The sequence below is a fragment of the Natrix helvetica genome (assembly GCF_964273705.1).
Source record: "Natrix helvetica genome assembly, chromosome: Z".
NCBI lineage: Eukaryota > Metazoa > Chordata > Lepidosauria > Squamata > Natricidae > Natrix > Natrix helvetica.
In genome coordinates, this window is record NC_138554.1 from 81,942,369 (window position 1) to 81,963,998 (window position 21,630).

The 21,630-nt window shown below is 44.3% G+C and overlaps 1 protein-coding gene across 1 annotated transcript in view; it reads right to left on the bottom strand.

The window, feature by feature from the left end:
- LOC309401586 (transmembrane channel-like protein 2) overlaps positions 1 to 21,630 on the bottom strand; it is a gene marked incomplete at its 3' end in the record, with an annotated part of 156,208 nt that overhangs the window by 41,022 nt on the left and 93,556 nt on the right. The window contains exon 13 of the mRNA XM_081970654.1: positions 5,262 to 5,414. Coding sequence (XP_081826780.1) covers positions 5,262 to 5,414 — 153 coding nt within the window. The remainder of the gene's footprint in view (positions 1 to 5,261; positions 5,415 to 21,630) is intronic.

The window sequence follows — 21,630 nt, forward strand, 5'->3', positions numbered from 1 at the left end:
CTTTCTGGTTGGAAGAATTTTATGCCGGATGCTTTATCTGGATTGCCCCAGTACAACACAACTCGGCCAGAAGTAATCTGCCCAGTTATCCCTTCCAAGCAATTGGCTGCATCCTTGACCTTTCCAGTGACTTAAGTGAGGAACTGAAAGGAGCGCTGAAAAGTGATGATTGGTTCCTGTTCCACTCAAACAAGTGCACCACGCAAAGTGGCCTGGCTTGGATTTGCGCTAAACTATATATTCCCATCAGTCTTAGGGAAATTGTGTTGCAACGGGCCCATGATTTGAAAACTGCTGGACACTTTGGCTTCATGAAAACTTTACACCTAATCAAACAGCAGTTTTGGTGGCCTTCATTGAAAAAGGACATAGAAACCTACATGGCCAGCTGTCCTGTGTGTGCTTCTGCTAAGAGGCCTCCAGGGAAGCCTGCTGGACTCCTCCAGAGTGTTGCCAGTCCCAGTGCCCCAAAGAAGGAAATATCTATGGACTTCATTATCGAACTACCTGAGAGTGGGGGGAACACAGTCATTTGGATGATCACAGACTTATTTTCCAAGCCGGTGCACTTTGTACCTTGCCCCAAAATCCCCTCTGCAAAAATGCTCACCAAACTATCCAACATGTGTATAGGTTACATGGGGTTCCTGGCCACATCCTTTTGGATAGAAGGCTACAATTTACTCCCACTTCTGGAGAGAGTTCCTGAAGTTATTAGACTCTGCCCAGAGTCTAAGCTCCACCCTCAAACTAATGGTGAATGTGAGAACTCAGTCTGGAACAATGCCTTAGGTGCTATGTAAATGTTTTTCACATCAGGGCGTGCTGCAAGAGGGAAAAGGTCTTCACTGCCTCTTGCAGCATTCCCTGATGCGAAAAATGCCAAGATCAGCACGCTTGGGGCTGCTCTGACGTCCCTGGAGGCTAAACCAAGCTGCACACCCCTCCCAGCTGCTTTTGTGGCTTCCCAGAGCGCCGAGAACCTTCACATTCTTCTCTGTGCTCTCCTTGGCTCCTCATAACTGCAATAGACGTCCAGAAGAGGCTTTTGGGGCTGTCAGGCTAGAAATCCAAGCCCCATTAGCCCCAAAAGCTACTGCGCCAGCAAAGAAGGGCTCCACATGGCTGCCAGCTTAAAAACATGGCTGTCGGAATGCCGACCAAGCCTCTGGAGCCTCAGAGCCCTGCAGTGGAGGAAGGGCCTCAGAATCGCCAGCTGAGGCCTTTCATGCCACCACCACCCCCAGTCCCCAGGCTCTCCTGGCTGGCTAAGCCTGCAAGCCAGGCCACCTTACCTGCTGCCTGGCCTCTTGTCTGCTCCTTGCATCCATTGCATCGTAGAGCTGCTGATTCTCCCTGCTGGTAAGGGACCTGGTTTTTTTCCTTTATGCTTTTAATGTTTTTTTTTAAATTTTATTTATTGTGTATAGAATATTTTTAATGGTTTTATTTTAATTTATTGTGTATAGAATATTTTTAATGGGTTTTGAGGATTTTTTTATTATTTATAGAATATCTTTTTTTAAAAAATAATTTTTAGGGAATTTTTATTTATTTATTGTTTATAGAATATGTTTATTACAAGAAATGTTATTCCTTTTTGCAAATGTTTTATTTGTGATGCAATATGTTGCTTTTAAGTGTGCAGGTTGGTGCATGGTTTATGTGTCTCAAAGTGGCTGCTTTTCTATGGGCAGGGCAGGTTGGTGCAAGGCAGCTTTGCCAGATTTTGTGTGTTTCTGTGTGACACCTGGTTGTTTAGGTAATTGTTAGGTGGTTGCTGGTTCTGTGAGCTTCCTGGCACTGTCCTTTATAATTTCGCACAATGCCTTGATGGTTTTTATTCCAGTGGCTTTGTCTTTCCTGTCCTTAGGGTTAGGGGAAAAAATGGTTTCATCTGCAGTCTTTTGGGGGGGAAATTGTTATTTTTTGGTGTTTTCCTGGCACTGTCATAGTTTGTGTGGGTGTGTGTGTAATGTCCCGCAGTTATCTACACATTAATAATGATCAAGTGCTAATAATATTTCCTTATACATTTTAGTGACTTTTCCTTACATAATTGGAATGCAATGAAAGAGTTCATTCCTATGTCTCTTCTTTGTGCAGGCCATTTGTTAGGGATGTAACCATAGGCTTGGCTTGGCAATGTATATAAGATATGATTACTTTACTGTTACTTTAAATGCTTAAGAGATGTAATTGGTTTATTACCTCAAGCAGCCATAAGAAGGAGCCAGAATGGCTGTTAGCTCTCTGTTTGTTAGACGCTGATCAGATACTGTATCGTGAGTTACTGAGTCTTGCTACAGTTAGCTACTTTGTGTGCTAGACTGACTATTTGATAACTGACTGACTGAACCGTGTATGACTTGGACTGTAAACTGAACTCTGAATACCTCTATATTTCCAAATAGTAAACTACTATATTTTTATACTATTCAATGTCCCTGTACGCTGGTTTGTGCGTGTTCTACCATATCACTCTCATTACGCTTCTCTGCATACTCGCTCTTCTAACGGGGAGCTTAATTGCTTAACACTGGTTATGGGCCCAGGGTGTACCAGACGTAGCTGAAAAGAGAGTTGGTGTTGATACGCAATACCATATACAGATAGCTCTTTAGTTTATAAGTGTTTACTATTATGAAGAAGATAGCACACGCACCATCAGCAAATTTATCACTGATAATCCGGTTGGATGGAACAAACTATGTTTCCTGGTCAATGAAGTGCAGCTTACTTCTGCGTACTGAGGGATTATGGGATGCTGTACAGGGATCCACCGGACGTGACTTCTTGGGATCCAGATGATGAGGATGATGCCAAGAAGATAGCAGAGTTTCAAAGATGCAACAAATGAGCATTGTGTATAATTGGTCTAAGGTGACTGACCAACACTTAGTTCATATTCGTGGGGAGAATTCTGCAGCAAGATGTTGGGAGAATTTGAAGAAGATATATGTATGTGACACTGTAGGTGCACATATGCATCTTACCCGCAAACTGTTTAGGGCACGTCTTCTGAAGGGTGGAAATATGTTAGCTCATTTAAACTTTATAAAAGGAGTTTTCCAAGAGCTACATGAAAAAGAACTTATTTTCTCAGAGTTACATCAAATTTACATCATTCTGTCATCACTGGATGAGAGTTATGATGATTTTGTATTGTCTCTCGAGGTCCTAACCCGAAATGAACTAACATTGACTGACATAACTGCACGCCTGTTGGAAGAGTCCAGAAGAAGGTTGGAAAGAGAGCTGTCAGCTCTCTGTTTGTTAGATACTGATCGGATACTGTATCGTGAGTTACTGAGTCTTGCTACTGTTAGCTACTTTATGTGTTAGACTGACTATTTGATAACTGACTGACTGAACCATGTATGACTTGGACTGTAAACTGAACTCTGAATACCTCTATATTTCCAAATAGTAAACTACTATATTTTTATACTATTCAGTGTCCCTGTATGCTGGTTTGTGCATGTTCTACCATATCACTCTCATTACGCTTCTCTGCATACTCCCTCTTCTAACAGGGAGCTTAATTACTTAACACCATTCATTGGAGTCAGTGATACTGAAGACTTGCAAGGGCAGTCATCTTCCTTCTGTAAGTAGCTCTTTTATTGTTTTGTGTACTTATTTTAATCTTATTTAAGTAGTAAGTGTACAAAATAATAATTTTCCTTTTTTATATCTTCTTTTTGTAAATCATCCATTGGGGCAAAGAATTCAGTGACATCGTCTTGGCCACTCCCACCCAGTCACATGACTGCCAAGCCACTCCTACTTGGTCACATGGCCAGCAAGCCACTCCCACAAAGCAGGCCCCACATACAGAAGAGGTTCCAAAATTTTTTGAAACCCACCATTGGTCTGGACCCCTAAACTCCTTCAACTGTTTCACACCACATACCCTAATAAACTTTAATGTTATTTTAATCCCCTGTATGGTAGATTGATTCTATCCTGTCTATTTTGTCTCATATTTTTTTCCTGAGGGCTAACAGTTCTACTGCAGGATGTCACCTGGATCTCCAGCATGGGTTTTCCTTTTGATACATGCTTGCTATCGGCTGCCGTAGTAACGGAAAGGAGGGGCATGGCATTGGGGTTTGGGAAGTGAGCTGGTCAGTGATAGGTTCTAGATCCTGGTGCAACTGGTACAGTGCAACGGAGCCCGTCGTCCCCCACAAGCATGCATGTACATGCGTGTAGCCTGTGCATGCGTCCTTACTTCCACGATGCCTCTGTGACACTCCAGCTGCTCAGCAGAGCGTCGTGGAGACGCTGTATGCTCCATGCACATGCACGGAAGCGCTGAAGATCTCAAATACAGGTAAGGAGCTGGGGTGGGTGGGTGGGCCTTCCGGAGTACCGGAACAGAACTGTACCCAGTGCTCCCAGCAGGCACCGGTACACCAGTACCAGGGTGTATCACATGCAACCCACCACTCGAGCTGGTGTAATAAAGGCTCATGTGAACTAAAAGGGAGGTTTGCTCTTAAGAATTACTGCATTGCTGAATGGAGTTGTTTACACCCAGTTAAAGCCAACCATCCTAGATTTCCAGATGGACGAAAGTACCCGAAGATGTGTTCCACATGATACTATGCAGGATGTGGATTGGACATTCAGCTTGGGTCCCGGGGGGGATTTAGGGAAACTTTTGATATGTAACTTTTGCACCTTTTGGATCAGATCTTGTTTACCTTTAACCACTATCAATTGAAACTTAGTAAAAGTATCTCTTGTGCACACAAAAGAGGTTTAGTTGGGTTTTGAATGGAGGCAGAGAGAGGGAGGGAGGGAGAGAGGGAGAGGGAGAGGGAGAGGGAGAGGGAGAGGGAGAGGGAGAGGGAGGGAGAGAGAGAGAGAGAGAGAGAGAGAGAGAGAGAACACATAAAAAAGACTGTACCTACAATAGAATGTTTACAATTTAAAAGATAACAGCAGGTGCACACAGAAGAGGTCTAGTTGAATGAAGTATGAGGTACTTTAATTATGTGATGTCCTTATATATCTACTATATACAGTAGGCTCACATAAATATAGTGTAAAGGTGGAGAAGGTATGTTAGAGGAATGTTTTATCATTTATCTTATTCCTTTAACTTTTTTAATACACTTTTTTTGGACTGATAATTTTTTTCAGAATCTATTAAATAATTCTCAAGTGCATGGACTATATTTGCTATTAATTTGACTGAATCAGAACATTCTCTGAAGCACCATACAACACAATTGCTTTTATTTACTTACTATCCCCACAGTTGTTTCCCAGCAAGGTCCTCGAGGCACATCAGCTGGATCCATTGGAGGTGGAATAAGAGCACTTCCATTCCTTGAAGACGAGTTATGGAAGGTTAGGACAGTCCAATATGTAATATTCCTGATCGCATCTTCTTCAGTCAGCTGCAACAGGATAAAAGACCAATTTTGGATAATTTTATTGTTTCATATATGTGGGTGAGTGGGTTCTGTGTATTTGTAGTTTACACTGCAATTCCAAATTTACATTATACAAATTGTTAATTTTAATTTCTTCTTGTTGTATACATGTAGCCTGAGCAAACCTTCAGCATATTCTGACTTAATATTATTGTTTAGCCAAAATATTTGTTTGCATGCACTTTTCTTAAATATCTTGACATTGTCAATTTTATTTTGGATGGTTTGAATTTTTGAGTATCAATTTTCTTGTGCTTGCTAATGACTGCAATAAGGTTAAGAAAGAAAAAAATGAATTACAAGAATGTTAGTAGTTTAAACTGAATTCTGGGGCCCTTACAAGATTCCACATATAGTAACAATAATGAAAACATAAATTGTTTTGAGGTCACCTGGAACTCAACCAAATTTAATCATTGGTGGAAAATGGCTTGTTCTGGGATGCTTAGGAGTATTAACATCATCAGCAAAAACAATGAATGGCCATCACAACAAATGTGGTAGATATATGATCATGATGGCGCCATGGACTGAAGCTTGATGAAATGCTCTTTGATAGTTTTTCTATTTTTTATCATTCTCTGTGATTCACTACAGATTTCATACTCAAGAGACCAACTACTAAGCATAAAGCAATGTTTCTTCTCTGATGAACAGATTTCTGTGACTTCCTCTGAACAAAGGATAAACAAGAACAAAAGGAAGAGACGCCAAAGCCCAAAGGGGTAAGCGAGCAGGAATTTTGAATAGACTAAGAAAAAGTGGAATAAAAACTCCTCTCCCCTCTTTCTGACTCATTTACGCTCACCCACTAATAAGATAGATGAATTACCTTTTTTAAATAGATGCAATTCTGATTTTTTATAACTCAGCGGCCCTATGCTTCTCTGATACCTGGCTAAATAAGTCAATTGATGATAGCAGCCTGCAAATTCCAGGATTTCAGTTACAACGAGCAGACAGAATTACAGAAATATCTGGTAAAAAGAAGGGAGGAGGCTTATGTTTATATATCAATGACTGCTGGTCCAGAGACATAACTATACTAAAGAAATATGTGATGTGGACTTAGGGACATTAATTATCAATTGCAAATCATATTATTCTACATGCGAGTTCTCATTTCTCCTAATTGCTTTGTATGTTCTTCCACAAGCTTGTATAAACAATGCATTATGAACTCTAGCTGACCAATTATGGAGGCTGAATCCAAATACCCAGATTCACTGCCCATTATTTTAGGATACTTAAACAAAGCAAACTTAAGGAAAGAGCTTCCAAAATATTTTCAGCATGTCAATTGTCCCACTAGAAGCAAGAATACTTTAGACCATTGCCACATAACACTAAAACATGCTTATTGGTCTTTACCAAGAGCAGCTGTGAGACACTCTGATCATTGCATGATTCACCTTGTACCTGCTTACAGACAGACTTAAAACCATGAAACCAATAATTAAATCAGTGAGGACTTAACTGAGGAGGCAAAGTTAAAACTACAGGCTTGCCTTGGCTGCACTGATAGGAATATTGTCGAAGATACCTCTGCAGACTTGGATGAATTCACAGATACTGTAACATCACATGTCAGTTCTTGTGAAGACCTATTGTGCTGACCAGAAAACTGAGAATATATAGTAACAATAAACCTTGGTTCACAGCTAAACTTAAGCAGCCACATCATTCCAAAGAGGAAACCTACAGAAAATGTAATACAATGTTGTACAATCAGGCCAGAAACATATTAACAAGGGAGATCAGAACAGCAAAAAGAAGCTACTCTGAAAAGCTAAGGAATCAGTTCTCAACAAATGAACCAGCAAACATGTGGAAAACTCTTTAAAATATCATAGGTTACAACAAACCTTCTTCCCAATTTGAAGGAAATAAACAACTGGCAGATGACCTGAATGTGTTTTATTGCAAATTTGAGAGAAAACTATTGCCACCCATCTCCACAATCCCCATCTCAGACACACCAACAACAGCTGAGCCTCTTAACAACCTATCCATTGGGCCCACCGCCTCTGGTGATTACAGGGAATGAGGTGCAAAGCCTATTTGACAGACAAACGTCAGAAAAAGCACCAGGTTCAGACAAAATAACTCCTTCTTCCTTAAAAACTTGTGCTGACCAACTGGTCCCCATCTTCACCCATATCTTTGATAAATCACTAGAGATGTGCTATGTTCCTTATTGCTTCAAATGCTCTACTATCATCCCATTGCTGAAGAAACCCTTCATCTAGGAACTGAATGACTTCAGACCGGTTGCTCTAACATCTGTAGTTATGAAGACCTTTGAAAGACTAGTGCTCAGTCACCTGAGAACCACCACGGAGTCACTGTTAGATCCTTTGAAATTTACCTACTGAGCAAATAGAGTTGATGCAACAGTGATCATTCAAGACAACAATGAATTTGCATACAGATGGGAGGTTGAACAACTAGCCTTATGGTGCAGCCAAAACAATCTTGAACTAAATATACTCAAAACTGTAGAAATGGTGGTGGATTTTAGAAGAAAACCTCCTATACTACCACCTCTTACAATACTAGACAACACAGTATCAACAGTAGAGATCTTCAAGTTTCTAGGTTCTATTATATCTAAAATGGACACCTAGCTTCAAAAACATCATCAAAAAAGCACAACAAAGAATGTTCTTTCTGCACCAATTCAGAAAGCTCAAACTGCCCAAAGAGCTGCTGATTCAGTTCTACAGAGAAATTATTGAGTCAGTCATCTGCACCTCCATAACTTTCTGGTTTGCAATCAAACAAGACAAATGTAGACTTCAACAGAAAATTAGAACTGCAGAAAAACCATTGCTACCAATTTGCCTTCCATTGAGGACCTGTATACTGCATGAGTCAAAAAGAGGTGTGTGAAAATATCTACAGACCCCTGACATCCTGAACATAAATTGTCTCAACTTCTACCCTCAAAACAATGCTATAGGGCACTGCACACCAGAACAACTAGGCACAAGAACAGGTTTTTCCTGAGTGCCATCACTCTGCTAAACAACTAATTTCCACAACAACAGCAAAAATTTACTAAGAATGTATTACTAGTATTCTTCTCTTTCTTCCTAGTATTTTAAGGACCTGCCTCACACACACACCCTTCAAAAAAGCATAGACTCTTGAAAAACTGATATTTCAAAAGGAAACTTTTTTATTTGAAAGGAGGTGAAAACAAATCACAATTCAAAGCAGGCTCTGGGACCCTCTGGCTATACAATCTGTCAGGGTTCCAAATAACATCCAAAATTAAATCAGAGTCCAAGGCAAAGTATTGCTCAATGTTCCAATTTATTAAGAGAGCCATGTTGGCACATCAGGGAAAACCTGAATCTGAAAGCTTCCAGATTTTCCCACCTAGTTGAAGTTTAAGATCTTGATTCACACCCACAAGTCCATCACATGGTCGAATCTCCCACTGCCATACTGGCAGTTCCACCCATCCAGTTTCGGTCAGGTGCAGGAGTACGGAGACAAAGGATGACCTTGGCTTCCTAGAAGGAACTTTGTAGAGTCTACACAATAAGTAACTCCATACAACCCCCCCTCCCATCTTTCCTACAATAGAAAAAAGGCATAGTAGAATAATAGAAAGTGTGGCAGGCCAAAGATCCAAAAGAAACTGCAGGCCCTGACAGACGGCCTCTCCTCAGAAGAAAAGCATATCCTAAAAAGAGAATAATGTGAGGTTTAACATAAGCATACCTAACACACACACCCTGAGGAGCCCCTTTGGCTTATTGGGAAATTTATCATGGAATTTTTTCAGTAATGTATCAGCTTTTACATTCCAACTTTTCAACCAAGTAGCTTCAGACAAAGGGTACCCTTTCCAATGCACTAAATATTGCAAATGACCTCTATACAATCTAGAGTTTAAAATTTTCTTCACTTGGTAGTGAGTTTCTCCTTCTATCACTACTGGAGGAGGGGGAGGCTGGGTCAAAAGTCTTAGGTTGGACCCAATCACCAGCTTCAGTAAGCTGCAATGAAAGACTGGGTGAATTTTCTCTAGAATTCTGAGCTGAACTGTAAGTGGGTTAATTATTTTCACTTATTTTAGGCCCTAATTTCTTACTGGGCATTTTTAACTTTATATATTTGGTAGACAAAAAAAACTTTGTCCCTCACTCGAAAGGAGGGGTTGGAGCGAGTGGTGCTTATCCGCTTGTTTCTTGTACTCTTCTGCTGCTTCTGCCAGAGCTTTTTTTGTATTCTTCCACCACTTTTTAAGAGTGTCCATCCATTCAGTCAGAGACATGGAAGAGGGGGGCTGTCTGGACAGTACAGGCATGGGAACAAATTCCATGCCACTGGTAACGTGAAAAGGGGTTACTCCTGTCAATGTTCCCTCTAATTTTTTTTTCAGTGTGCATGGAAAAGTATAGTGTTTGAGTGGCACATTTTCATGCCTGAGCACCTGAGAAGCCTGACTTCAGGACTGCAATGAAAGTGTCCAGCCATGAACAGGTCGAGAAAGGCAAGTCAGAACTCCAGGAAGCCATTTAATGATGGAGCTTCAAGGAAGGGGAACAGAAAATGTGGGATTCCAAAACGTTGTCTTCTGTCGCCCATTTCTTCCACAGCTATGCAGTCTTTTGTCTCCACTTTTCTCCCTTAATTAATCAGATCACAACCTCACTCTGCCACCGGTGAATCCTCCGAATGCAGCAACATTTGGATTTAAGACCCAGGCTAGGAAGGAGAGATGCGTTGCCTAATTCTAACGAACTTTCCCACTGTAATGAGACAACTTGGCATGTTCTCAGAGGCACTCCGGATTTAACCATTGTTACTGAAATACAGATTCCCGAGAGGACAAGTGATTGGCGTAACCATGGCGCTAAGTTCAGGATGCCAGAGCCGAGCCATTTAGGGCGCATTTCCAGACAAACTCCATTTTCTATGGCTAGGGCTCCAGGACAGACAGGACAGGACCGGGAGTCAAGCCTTCTTCTCCGGCTTGCGCGGCCCCTACTTGCACTAACTTTTCCACACCACAGGGCCGATTCTTCCAGCCCTTTCCTTTGCAGCAGATAATGGAAACCAATTGACATTATTTATGCCTCAAAAATATGTAAGAGGTTGAGCCATTCCTCATGTGGACAAGCCGTGATTTACGGGATGTTACAGTGAGATGCTAATACAAAAGACAGGGGGAATATTTTATGGGGCTGCAATGTAAACAGCTCGGGCACAGAGCCCTGTTTTATGGAACCCCTGCTATAGCATGCAATCTGACAGAGGCCTGATTTACAGCCCTATTTAAATAACGGTGTCCAGAGTAGGAATTGGCGGTGAAGTCAAGGTCCCAGGACATGCCAGGGTTTTGCTGGACTGAAGCAGCACAGGAGGCGCCGCCCAAGAATGCATCCTCCGGCAGATGAGGGTGATTTCCATCAAATGTGCATCACACTGTGACATTAAAAATCACTGCGCGGCAGTTGGAAAATGCTGCACAGCGTTTTCTTGTCACGTGCGTGCCTGGGCAGCCATGCAGCTTAGAGGGAACATTGACTCCTTTGCTGCTGTGGACAGCATTTTTATACGTGTCTTTGGTGAAAGGTAGCAAATCTACCTTTCACCAAAGACACGTATAAAAATGCTGTCCACAGCAGCAAAGGAGTCAATGTTCCCTCTAAGCTGCATGGCTGCCCAGGCACGCACGTGACAAGAAAACGCTGTGCAGTTGTCTTGCTGGTAATTCACGTAACAACGGGTGTATTGTTCCACCATCATGTTAGTCCTTTCTGCTGCTCCATTCATGCTCAGATGGAAAGCAGAGCTAAGTCCTTGCATAGACCCAATGGACCTGAGGAGCTTCTTCCAAAACTTGGTGGTAAACTGAACTCCACGACCTGAGATGGTTCTCCTGGATGCTCCGTGTAGGGGGTAAATGTGTTTAACAAACATCTTCACTAGCTTCTTTGCAGATAGTAATCCTGAGCAAGCGATGAAATGAGCTTCCTTGTAAAATAGTTCAATGACTGTCCAAATTATTTCGTTTCCACCATTCTCTGGGAGTTCTACAATGAAATTCATTGTGATATCTTCTCAGGGTCAGCTGGGACTTGCCACCTCTTGCAGTAATCCAGGGGCTTGTCTGGCTTTATTTTCATGGTTGTACAAGTGGCACAAGGTCTCATGTAATCTTCCACTTCTGCTTTCATTTTTGGCCACCAAAACTGATGTCTGGCTAGGTAGAGCATTTTTAGGAATCCAAAGTGGCCTTCCAACTTCATGTCATGGCTTGGCTATAGTACTTCCAGCCTCAAACCTGTGGGCATGTACAGTTTGGGTCCTTTCCAGGCTAAGCCCCCTCTCATTGTCAGGATGTCCTTGTTGTCTTTCAGCCAGGGGTCATTAGGCAGCACCAATTTCATCACATCGGTCAGCTTGTCCTAGCCAGGAGTAGGCAGCCATCTGGTCTGGCCCAGGTGGTGACTTGAGCAGCCCGTTGGCTGGGGGGAATTATGGCATGGATCATCCCCTCTCTCTGACTGTCATACTGGGGTTTCATTGATAAGATGTCAGCTAACAAGTTCTTCCCTGTGGGGATATGTTTCAGTTTGAATTTAAATCTCCTGACGTATTGTGCCCAGTTAACTTTGGGGACAGCTTTCTGGGGCTTTTTAGGGATTTGAGGTTTTTGTGGTTAGTCCAGATCTTGAATGGCACTTTTCCCCCTTCCAGAAATTGTCTCCAGGTGAGTAGGGCCTAATGAACCGCATAGGCTTCCTTTTCTCAAATGGCCCATCTTTGCTCGGTAGTGGTGAGTTTTTTGGAGACGTAAGCACACGGTAGCAATTGTCCCTCTTTGTCTCTTTGCAACAATACTGCTGCCACAGCTACATCACTAGAATATGTTTGAATTATGAATTGCTGTTCTGGATCAGGGTGTTGCAGAATGGGCTCTTGGGCAAAGAGTCATTTTAGTTTTTCAAATGCTTTTTGACAGTCCATTGTCCATCCAATAGGTTGGTTGGGCTTTGTCTTTGTCTGTGATGTCCCTGTTTTTAGCAGTTCAGTCAGGGATAGAGCAAAAGCCAGAATGAATTGCTGATAGAAGTTAGCAAACCCCAGGAAACTCTATAAATGTTTGCGGGTACATGGAGGTTGCCAGTCTAGCATCGCTTTCACTTTCCCTGGATCCATTCCCTCGCTGGAAATACGATACCCAGGGTAGTCCAGGGAGGACTTATGAAATTCACACTTTGACAACTTCACATAAAGATTTGTGGCAGAAGTTTTCCCAGGACTTGCCGTACCAGCTTTACACGTTCTTCTAGGGTCTCAGTAAAGATGAGGATGTCATTGAGATAAACGAGTACTCCCTGGTAAAGGTGCTCATGTAGTATCTCATTGATGAACTGCATGAAGACTGCAGGGGCCCCTTGTAAGCCAAACGGCATGACTTTGAATTGTTGAATGTGGTCTTCCACTCATCCCACTCCCTGATTCATATTTGGTAATATGTCTCCTTTATGTTCAGTTTAGTGAACACCTTACCTTGCCTTTGGCCAAATGGTTCAGCATGTCCTTCATGAGGGGGAGGGGGTAGATGTTTTCCACACAAACAGCATTAATACCCTGAAAGTCAACCCATAATCTCATCCCCCCATCTTTCTTCTCTTTGAAGAGAACGGGGGCTGCTACTTTTGACTTTGTTGGTTGTATAAAGCCCTGCTTTAGGTTGGCATTGATGTACTTCCTTAATTCCATCATCTCATTAGGGGTCATGGAGTACATCTTAGCCTTTGTTAGTTTTGCCCCAACCACAAACTCTATTGTGCATTTGATTGGTCTATGGGGGGGGGGATATAATTGCAAACTTCCTCACTAACCCCCCCTCTAGATCTCAATATTCTTTTGGTATCTGCTGGCTCCCAGGTGGGGCATCTCAGGCCAGAGCTGCAGGTTCTGAAGCCCTAGCTTTCTCTGGGGTTGTAGCTTCTATGAGGTTGTCCTGCCTTGCTCTTGGCAGTGGTCCAACATCTATGACCAGTTTCCTATGACCGTCTTCCCAGGAAATTGTAGGACCCCATTTCTCAAGCCACGTGAGCCCCAATATGACTAAGTTGTCATCTTTGGGGTGACTATGAATCAGAGGAGTTCTCAATGCTCAATTGTCTCTAATCTGATAGGTTCAATGACCAAGGAGGCAGGGGCCCCACCAATTAGCATCCCATCAAATTGTTTAGATAGGAGATGTAAGAGGGCTCATACGTATGCCTAGCTGTTCATCTATATGAGGGCTAATCAGGCATTATGTACACCCAGTGTCTATGATGGCTTCCACTTCAGCTTGGATTTCCATTTCTGACATTACTAGCTGGACTCTGAGGGCAATGGCTAGATGGGTCCCTGATCATTGAGTCATCATCCCCCTTGCTCCCTTCATTCGGCTTTGGCAAGTGCCCTTTGGCTGGGCCTCCACTGATTCCTGGGGAAAGAGGTTGCACCTCTGCAGCCTGTCTAGCAAACAACTTATTGCCTTCCTTCTCTCATAGGGGGGGGTTCCCCTTACATCCTCCGTGGGTGTGGCAAGGGCTCAGGTAAGGTAGTAACTCCTCCTGTCTGTCCCTTCCAGTTGGCACCATTCATGGGGTCCTCAGGTCGCTTCATTTGCCTTGCTACTGGCTGGGGTTTCCAGAGGAGCTGTCCCTTCAGCACCTTTCCCTGCCTTGCTGTTGGCAGGGGATCATCCCAAGTCATTGCTGGAGCAGGGTTGGAGCAGTCAGCTGGTGAATAGGTCAGCCAGGCCTGGGATTGCTGCGACTTGGCACTGACTGTGCCCCTTCTTTCTTCAGCCCATTCCAGATCCATTAGTGGCGCTTGCCGCAGGATGGGGCTATGTGTGGAGTTGAGCTCGCCACCCGCCACCTCACCACCACCACCAGGCAACTACGGCTCCTGCTGCCCTGGGAGGAGGGAGAGGACCAGCGATGGAGTCAGCTAACTGGGACCTGTGCAGCCTCTTCCTCCAGGTGGTGCCAAGCCTTGCAGCAGTAGCAATGGCTGGGAGCCAAAATCCCATTGAGGGCTTGCCCTGCTACATGCTGCACAGCCACATCCCCCCCTGTGGCATCGAGCCAGGTAGATGCAGCAATGGGGTAGCATAGGTCCACAATGAATCCAGCCAACTGTGGCCTGTGGGTGAGCCTCACTGAGCTGCCCCTGGCACACCGTATGAGGTTGTGGGCAGCCCTCGCTCATCCTGTTGGGGTGAAAAGGAGAATCCCCTGCTCCAAACTTGGGCTGGTTCCCAGGATTTGTGCAGCCCAACATTACCTGGGATGGGTAGATACTGATCTCATATTCTGGTGGCTGTCCTTCTGGCAATCCTCCAACTGGGGCTTCTTCAACTGGGTCTGGATCATGGAATGCCAGTCGCATGTGTCTCAGCCAAGCACTCCCTTCTGCCAATCCAGCACAGCACCAGGCAGTCCCAGGGATTCTCCATTCAGTCTGGCAAACCTCACCACCCTCATTTGGCTCTCTTTTATTCTTCATTTTCCCTGAGTCATTGCATCACCCGGCTTTGGGTGGATGCTGGGGCTCAGGACCCCAGACCAAGGCTTGGGGAGCTGGAAGGGTATTTTAAGAGAGATTCAGGTTAATGTCAGGGTTCCAAATAGCATCCAAAATTAAATCAGAGTCCAAGGCAAAGTATTGCTCAAAGTTCCAATTTATTAAGAGAGCCATCCTGGCACATCTGGGAAAACCCGAATCTGAAAGCTTCCAGGTTTTCCCCACCTAGTTGAAGTTCAAGATCTTGCCCCACACCCACAAGTCCATCACATGGTCTAATCTCTCCCACTGCCATGCTGGCAGTTCCACCCATCCAGTTCTGGTCAGGTGCAGGAATACAGAGACAAAGGATGACTTTGAACTTCCTAGGAAGAATTTTGTTTAGTCTATACAATAAGCAACTCTATACAATCCCCCCTCCCATCTTTCCTACAATAGAAAAATGCATAGTAGAATAATAGAAAGTGTGGCAGGCCAAAGATCTAAAGGAAACTGCAGGCCTGACACAATCCATGATAAATTGGGTGAAAGGTTATATAAACAGGCAATGCAAGACATAGAAAGGAGAAAGAACAATATGCATCAAATCCACACACCCCTTTGTCCACCAAAGAATGGCAGATACATGGGTCTGACATATTGCTCTCCTCAGAAAAATGTAAAGTCCACCTGGAAAGACATAGAACATATAAAACATTATGATTTAGGATGGTTTTTTAGGGTATTTCAGGTGGAATCTCCTTAACAGTGTTGGAGCTTTTACATGTTTTTTGGCTATCCACTATTACTGAGAGGGTGGTAGGTGTTACCATGCCACCAAATATTGCTTAGAGCTATGGTGTGGGAGTCCAGGATATCTTTTATTTCAAAATGTTGTTCTCCTTCCACCATATCGAGGGTTGGGGGTGTGGGCAAAGGGGGTCCGGCCTTTGAAGTGAAGGCTTGAGTAGGCTACAGTGAAACACTGGATGAACCTGCCTAAGTGTCTTAGGAAGGAGGAGTTCTACCATGATGAGGTTAATGATTTTGGTGATGGGGAATGGGTCAATGAATTTTGGTCCCAGTTTCTTAGATGGTTGTAAGGATTGAAGAAACTTTGTGCATAGATATATTTGGTCCCCCCCCCCCCTTTGAATGGTTTGTGTCCACAGTGTTTCTTGTCAGTTTAAACTTCAAAGCTGCTCTAGTTTCTTGTAGAGCTAGTCTGACTATTGGCCAAGTAAATTGTGGATTGTTTATCCACTCCTTAAGGGAGGTGATATCATGTTCCTTAGCTGGTAGTTCTGGCATGGTAGTTGAATGTGGCAACCTGAAATGGGATGAAACCAGTGTTGCTGTGTACAGAATTGTTGAAAGCTACTTCAGCAAAAGGTAACAGATCAGTCCAGTTGTCCTGTTGGTAGTTAATAAAACATCTTAAATATTGTTCTAACACCCCCTTGGCCCTTTTAACCCCACCATTTGTCTGAGAATAATACTAAGAGGACAGCCCCTGGGCAGAGCCTAACAGGTTTAAGAAAGCCCACCAAAATTTGGAGGTGAATTGGACACCCCTGTCTGAGATATTCCATTGGGGAGCTCCATGGAGGCAATAAATATGGACTAAAAACATTTTTGCTAGAGCTTTGGCTATTGGGATCTTTTGACAGTGTATCAAATGGACCTGTTTTGATAAGAGGTCCATTAAACCTAAATAACTATGTTTCCCGTGCTTTCTGGCAGCTCCACTATAAAATCCATAGAAATCTCTCTCCAAGGTTCTGCTAACTTTTTAAAAATTCCTGGGATTTTCCTTGTTGTATTTTTGCAGCTGCGCAGGTGGGGCAGCTAGCAATGTAGCTCTCAATGTCTTTTTAAGGGATGGCCACCAGAATTGTCTTTTGATGAGGTGTAGGGTTTTCACAAATCCAAAGTATCCAGCTATCCTGGAGTCATGGCATCGCTTCATAAGAGCCAATCTTTGGCTAGTAGGAACATAAAGTTTGTTTTCTACCCAGGCTAAGTCATCTTTGAGCAAACAAATGTTTTTGTGTGCTTGGAACCAGTCATTTTTAAGTAGTGCCTCCTTAAATTTGGAGACTGTTGCATTGTCAGCAAGCAATTCTTTTTTGACATGTGCTTGGGTAATTACTTCAGTGGCTAGCTGGGGTGTTTGGAGCATAGGTTTAACAATTTCAGTCTTTTTGCTGTTGTATTGAAGTTTTCTGGACAGGGCATCAGCTAAGACGTTTTCCCCTCCTGGGAGATATTTGATGGTGAAATTAAACCATTTAAAGTATTGTGCCCAACATACTTGTTTGGGGAAGAGTTTTCATGGGGACTTCAGAGCTTCTAGGTTTTTATTACCAGACTTCAAAGGGGATTTTGTTCCCTTTTAAGAATTGTCTCCATGTGAGGAGGGCCCATCGTACTGTACAAGCCTCTGTTAGGGTTCTAAATACCATGCAGAAATAAATCATTGTCCAAGGCAAAACATCCTTAAAAGTGCAATTTATTCCGCAGGCATGTTAGCACGGCTATGGAAAATTTCAACTCTGAATTACATCCTGTAAGTTCACCCAGTAGAAAGTTCATGATCTCTCCCCACACCCACAAATCCATCACATGTTCCAATCATCATCTTCCACGCTGGCATGCACGCCCATCTTCTTCCGCCCAGGTGTCGATATGCGGAGACAAAAGATGATCTTGGCTTCTACAAAAGAATGTCAACAATCCATTCTACAATCCTACTCCTTTCTATTCCCCCCTCCCAACTACTACACTATTGAAACAGCATAGAAAATTATAAGAAAGTGTGGCAGGCCAAAGATCCTAAAAAGAACATAACTACAGGCCTGACAGGCGGCCTCTCCTCAAAAGAAAAACGTTTCCTGCAAAGAGAATAACATAAAAGTTAACATAACAAAATTAACCACCTCTTCTCCACCCAGGGGAACCCCTTGACTTCTCGGGAAACTTCCCATTGAATTGCTTTACTAACTTCTCCACTTTTAGGTTCCCACTGTTTACTCAATTAACTTCAGACCCTTCCAATGCACTAAGTACTGTAAGCAACCCCTATTCAGCCTGAAATCTACAATTTTTTCCACCTCAGATTGTGTTTCCCCTTCCATCACTATAGGAGGAGATTGAGCTTGGGTGGATGCTCTTCTGTTACACCCAATTACTGGTTTCAACAAGCTACAATGAAATTCTGGGTCAATTTCCCCTAGACTTCTGGGTAGACTGAGTTGAACTGTAACTGAGTTAACTATCTTCACTATTGGGAATGGACCTAGAAATTTTGGACCCAATTCCTTGCTAAGCATTTCTAATCTTATGTATTTGGTAGATACAAAAACATTGTCCCCCACACGGTAGGGGTTTTGGAGCGAGCGATGTTGATCATCTTGCTTCTGGTAGGCTTCTGCCGCAACTGCTAGAGCCTTCTTCGTATTCTCCCATCCTTTCTTTAGCATGTCCATCCATTCACTCAAAGACATGAAAGAAGGAGGTTCTCTAGGCAACTCAGGCATGGCAACAACTTCCATGCCACTGGTAATCTGGAAACCCGCTAATCCTCTGCTGCTGTGGACCGCATCGTTGTACGCCACTTCGGCGAAGGGTAGCAAGTCCGACCAGTTGTCGTGCTGATAGTCCACAAAACACCTGATGTATTGTTCCACCACCGCATTGGCTCCCTCTGCTGCGCCGTTCATGCTGGGATGAACCTCTGAGCTCAGTTCTTGTGTGGACCCAATGGATCTCAGGACCTCTCTCCAGAACTTGGTTGTGAACTGGACTCCGCGGTCTGAAATGATCCTCTTGGGTACTCCATGCAGGCGATAAATGTGTTTCATAAACATTTTCGCTAATTCGTTTGCGGATGGCAATCCTGAGCAAGCAATGAAGTGTGCCTGCTTAGAAAACAAATCAATAACAGTCCAAATTACTTTATGCTCACTGCTGTCTGGGAGTTCCACGATGAAGTCCATTGCGACCTCTTCCCATGGCCGTTTAGGGCTCTCTGCTGCAGGTGCTGTAGGTTCTGGGGTCTTGGATTCAATCATCCACGGCTGGCCTTGTTCCTCCTCCGAGGCCTCCCCCTTGGTAGGACTCTTCGTCACCTGAAGTTGGGGGTCCTCTTCCAGAGGTCGGTTGGGCATTTCCCCCTCCGAGGCCTCCCCCTTAGTTGGACTCTTTGTCACCTTCAGTTGGGGATCCTCCTCTGGAGATTGTTTGCCCTTTTCCTCTTCCGAGGCCTCCCCCTTGGTAGGACACTTTGTCATTTTAAGTTGGAGATCCTCTTCCAGAGGCCGTTTGCCCAGATGACTTTTCTGTTCTGGCATCTGGGGCCCTCTCTTTACCACCATGGCGACTGGTACACACATTTGTTCTTCGGCAATTCCCTCCTCCGAGGCCTCCCCCTTGGTAGGACTCTTTGTCACCATAAGTTGGGGATCCTCTTCCAGAGGTCGTTTAGACTCTTCCCCCTCCGAGGCCTCCCCCTTGGTAGGACACTTTGTCATTTTAAGTTGGAGATCCTCTTCCAGAGGCCGTTTGCCCAGATGACTTTTCTGTTCTGGCATCTGGGGCCCTCTCTTTACCACCATGGCGACTGGTACACACATTTGTTCTTCGGCAATTCCCTCCTCCGAGGCCTCCCCCTTGGTAGGACTCTTTGTCACCATAAGTTGGGGATCCTCTTCCAGAGGTCGTTTAGACTTTTCCCCCTCCGAGGCCTCCCCCTTAGTTGGACTTTTTGTCACCTTAAGTTGGGGATCCTCCTCCGGAGATTGTCTGCCCTTTTCCTCTTCCGAGGCCTCCCCCTTGGTAGGACACTTCCTCACCTTAAGTTGGGGATCCTCTTCCAGAGGTTGTTGGCCCAGATGACTCTTCTGTGGTGGCATCTGGGACCCTCTCTTTACCGCCGTGGTGGTTGGTGCGCACTTTTGTGGCATTGGGGCTGGAGCCAAGCACTCTGACGCTCTGTGGCCAAGTTGACAACAATGGTGGCATTTAATTGGCCCCCACGAGGAATGGAACCTAGTTACATCTCTAAACTCAGGAACCGTTTCATCACACTGCCTTGCTCTCCAACTTGCAGCTGCCCCCTTGGTAAACCCTTCTTCCATGGTGGAGATTGCTTCTCTGTAGGAAGGAGGAGTAAGAACCTTTTGGGGCATTGCAGATGCACCTTGTTCCGCTTCCCATCTTGCAGGCCTGGCTTTGGTAATCCCTTCTTCCATGTTGGTGATTGCTACTCTGTAGGAAGGTGGGGTAAGAACCACTTGGGGCCTTGCAGGCGCACATTTTCCCGCCATCCACAATGCAGGCCTCTGTTTGGTAATCCCTTCTTCCATGGAGATTTCTTCTCTGTAGGAAGGTCTGGTAAGAAACTTTTTGGGCTTTGTAGGGGAGACTGGAACCGGTGGGGAGGTCAATCCCTCGGTTGGCCACTGCCCAGCTTTCTGCCATGGTGCCATCTGCTGAGGGAGGGCAGGTGCCCACTGGCATCCCTCCCATCCATGACCTGGGGTTAAGACCCATCCCGGGGTTGCCTGCTTCACAGGTTGCAGCTCAACCAATGATGGCTGGCTAAGGGGTTTTACGTGCCAAGGACCCTCCTGCTGGCTTGGAGGAGTTATGGGCCAAGTAGGTGCCCTTTGCTGGCTTGGATGAGTTATGGGCCAAGTAGGTGCCCTCTGCTGGCTTGGAGCATTTCCCCATGCCGATGGCAAAGGAGTTGGTAAGTAGCATCTCTTCCACCCAAGTCCTGGGAGGAAAGCCCAATTTACTGCCCAATTTGCTTCATTTACTGGTTGCAGCTCCATTTGTGGTGGCTTGCAAGTGACAGATGCTGGAAAAATTCCTTCTTCCTGCCTCCTTTGAAATTCCCATTTTGAAAGGGAATCCTTCTCCCAGCTAATTGCAGGGTGACAAGCCATTTCATTTATTGCCGTCTGGAAGGAGCCCAAACCTCTGTTCTAGGTTTTTTTTCCCCAAGCCTTGTTTCCAAGCTGGGGGGAAGGAGGGGGAGCATGCACTCACAATTTGCTGAAGAAATATTTCTGCGACCTTCCTTCGTCTTGTCGTGTCTCCTCCTGCATTCCTCCTGATGCAATTAAACTGGAAGCAGCATTCCATTGCCTTTGAAGTTCCGCACTCAGCTTCTTATCACCAAAAGCTTCTCATTTATTCTTCGCTGATATTTACGCTGTCCCGGTCAGCATTGGGAATGCCGAGACCCCATCACCAGATCTTCCATCACCAGCCCTTCCCCCTTGATAGGGGGAGGGAGCTAGTGAATTATTTTAAAGTAGAGAGTTGAAATAATGTTAGGGTTCTAAATACCATGCAGAAATAAATCATTGTCCAAGGCAAAACATCCTTAAAAGTGCAATTTATTCCGCAGGCATGTTAGCACGGCTATGGAAAATTTCAACTCTGAATTACATCCTGTAAGTTCACCCAGTAGAAAGTTCATGATCTCTCCCCACACCCACAAATCCATCACATGTTCCAATCATCATCTTCCACGCTGGCATGTACACCCATCTTCTTCCACCCAGGTGTCGATATGCGGAGAGAAAAGATGACCTTGGCTTCTACAAAAGAATGTCAACAATCCATTCTACAA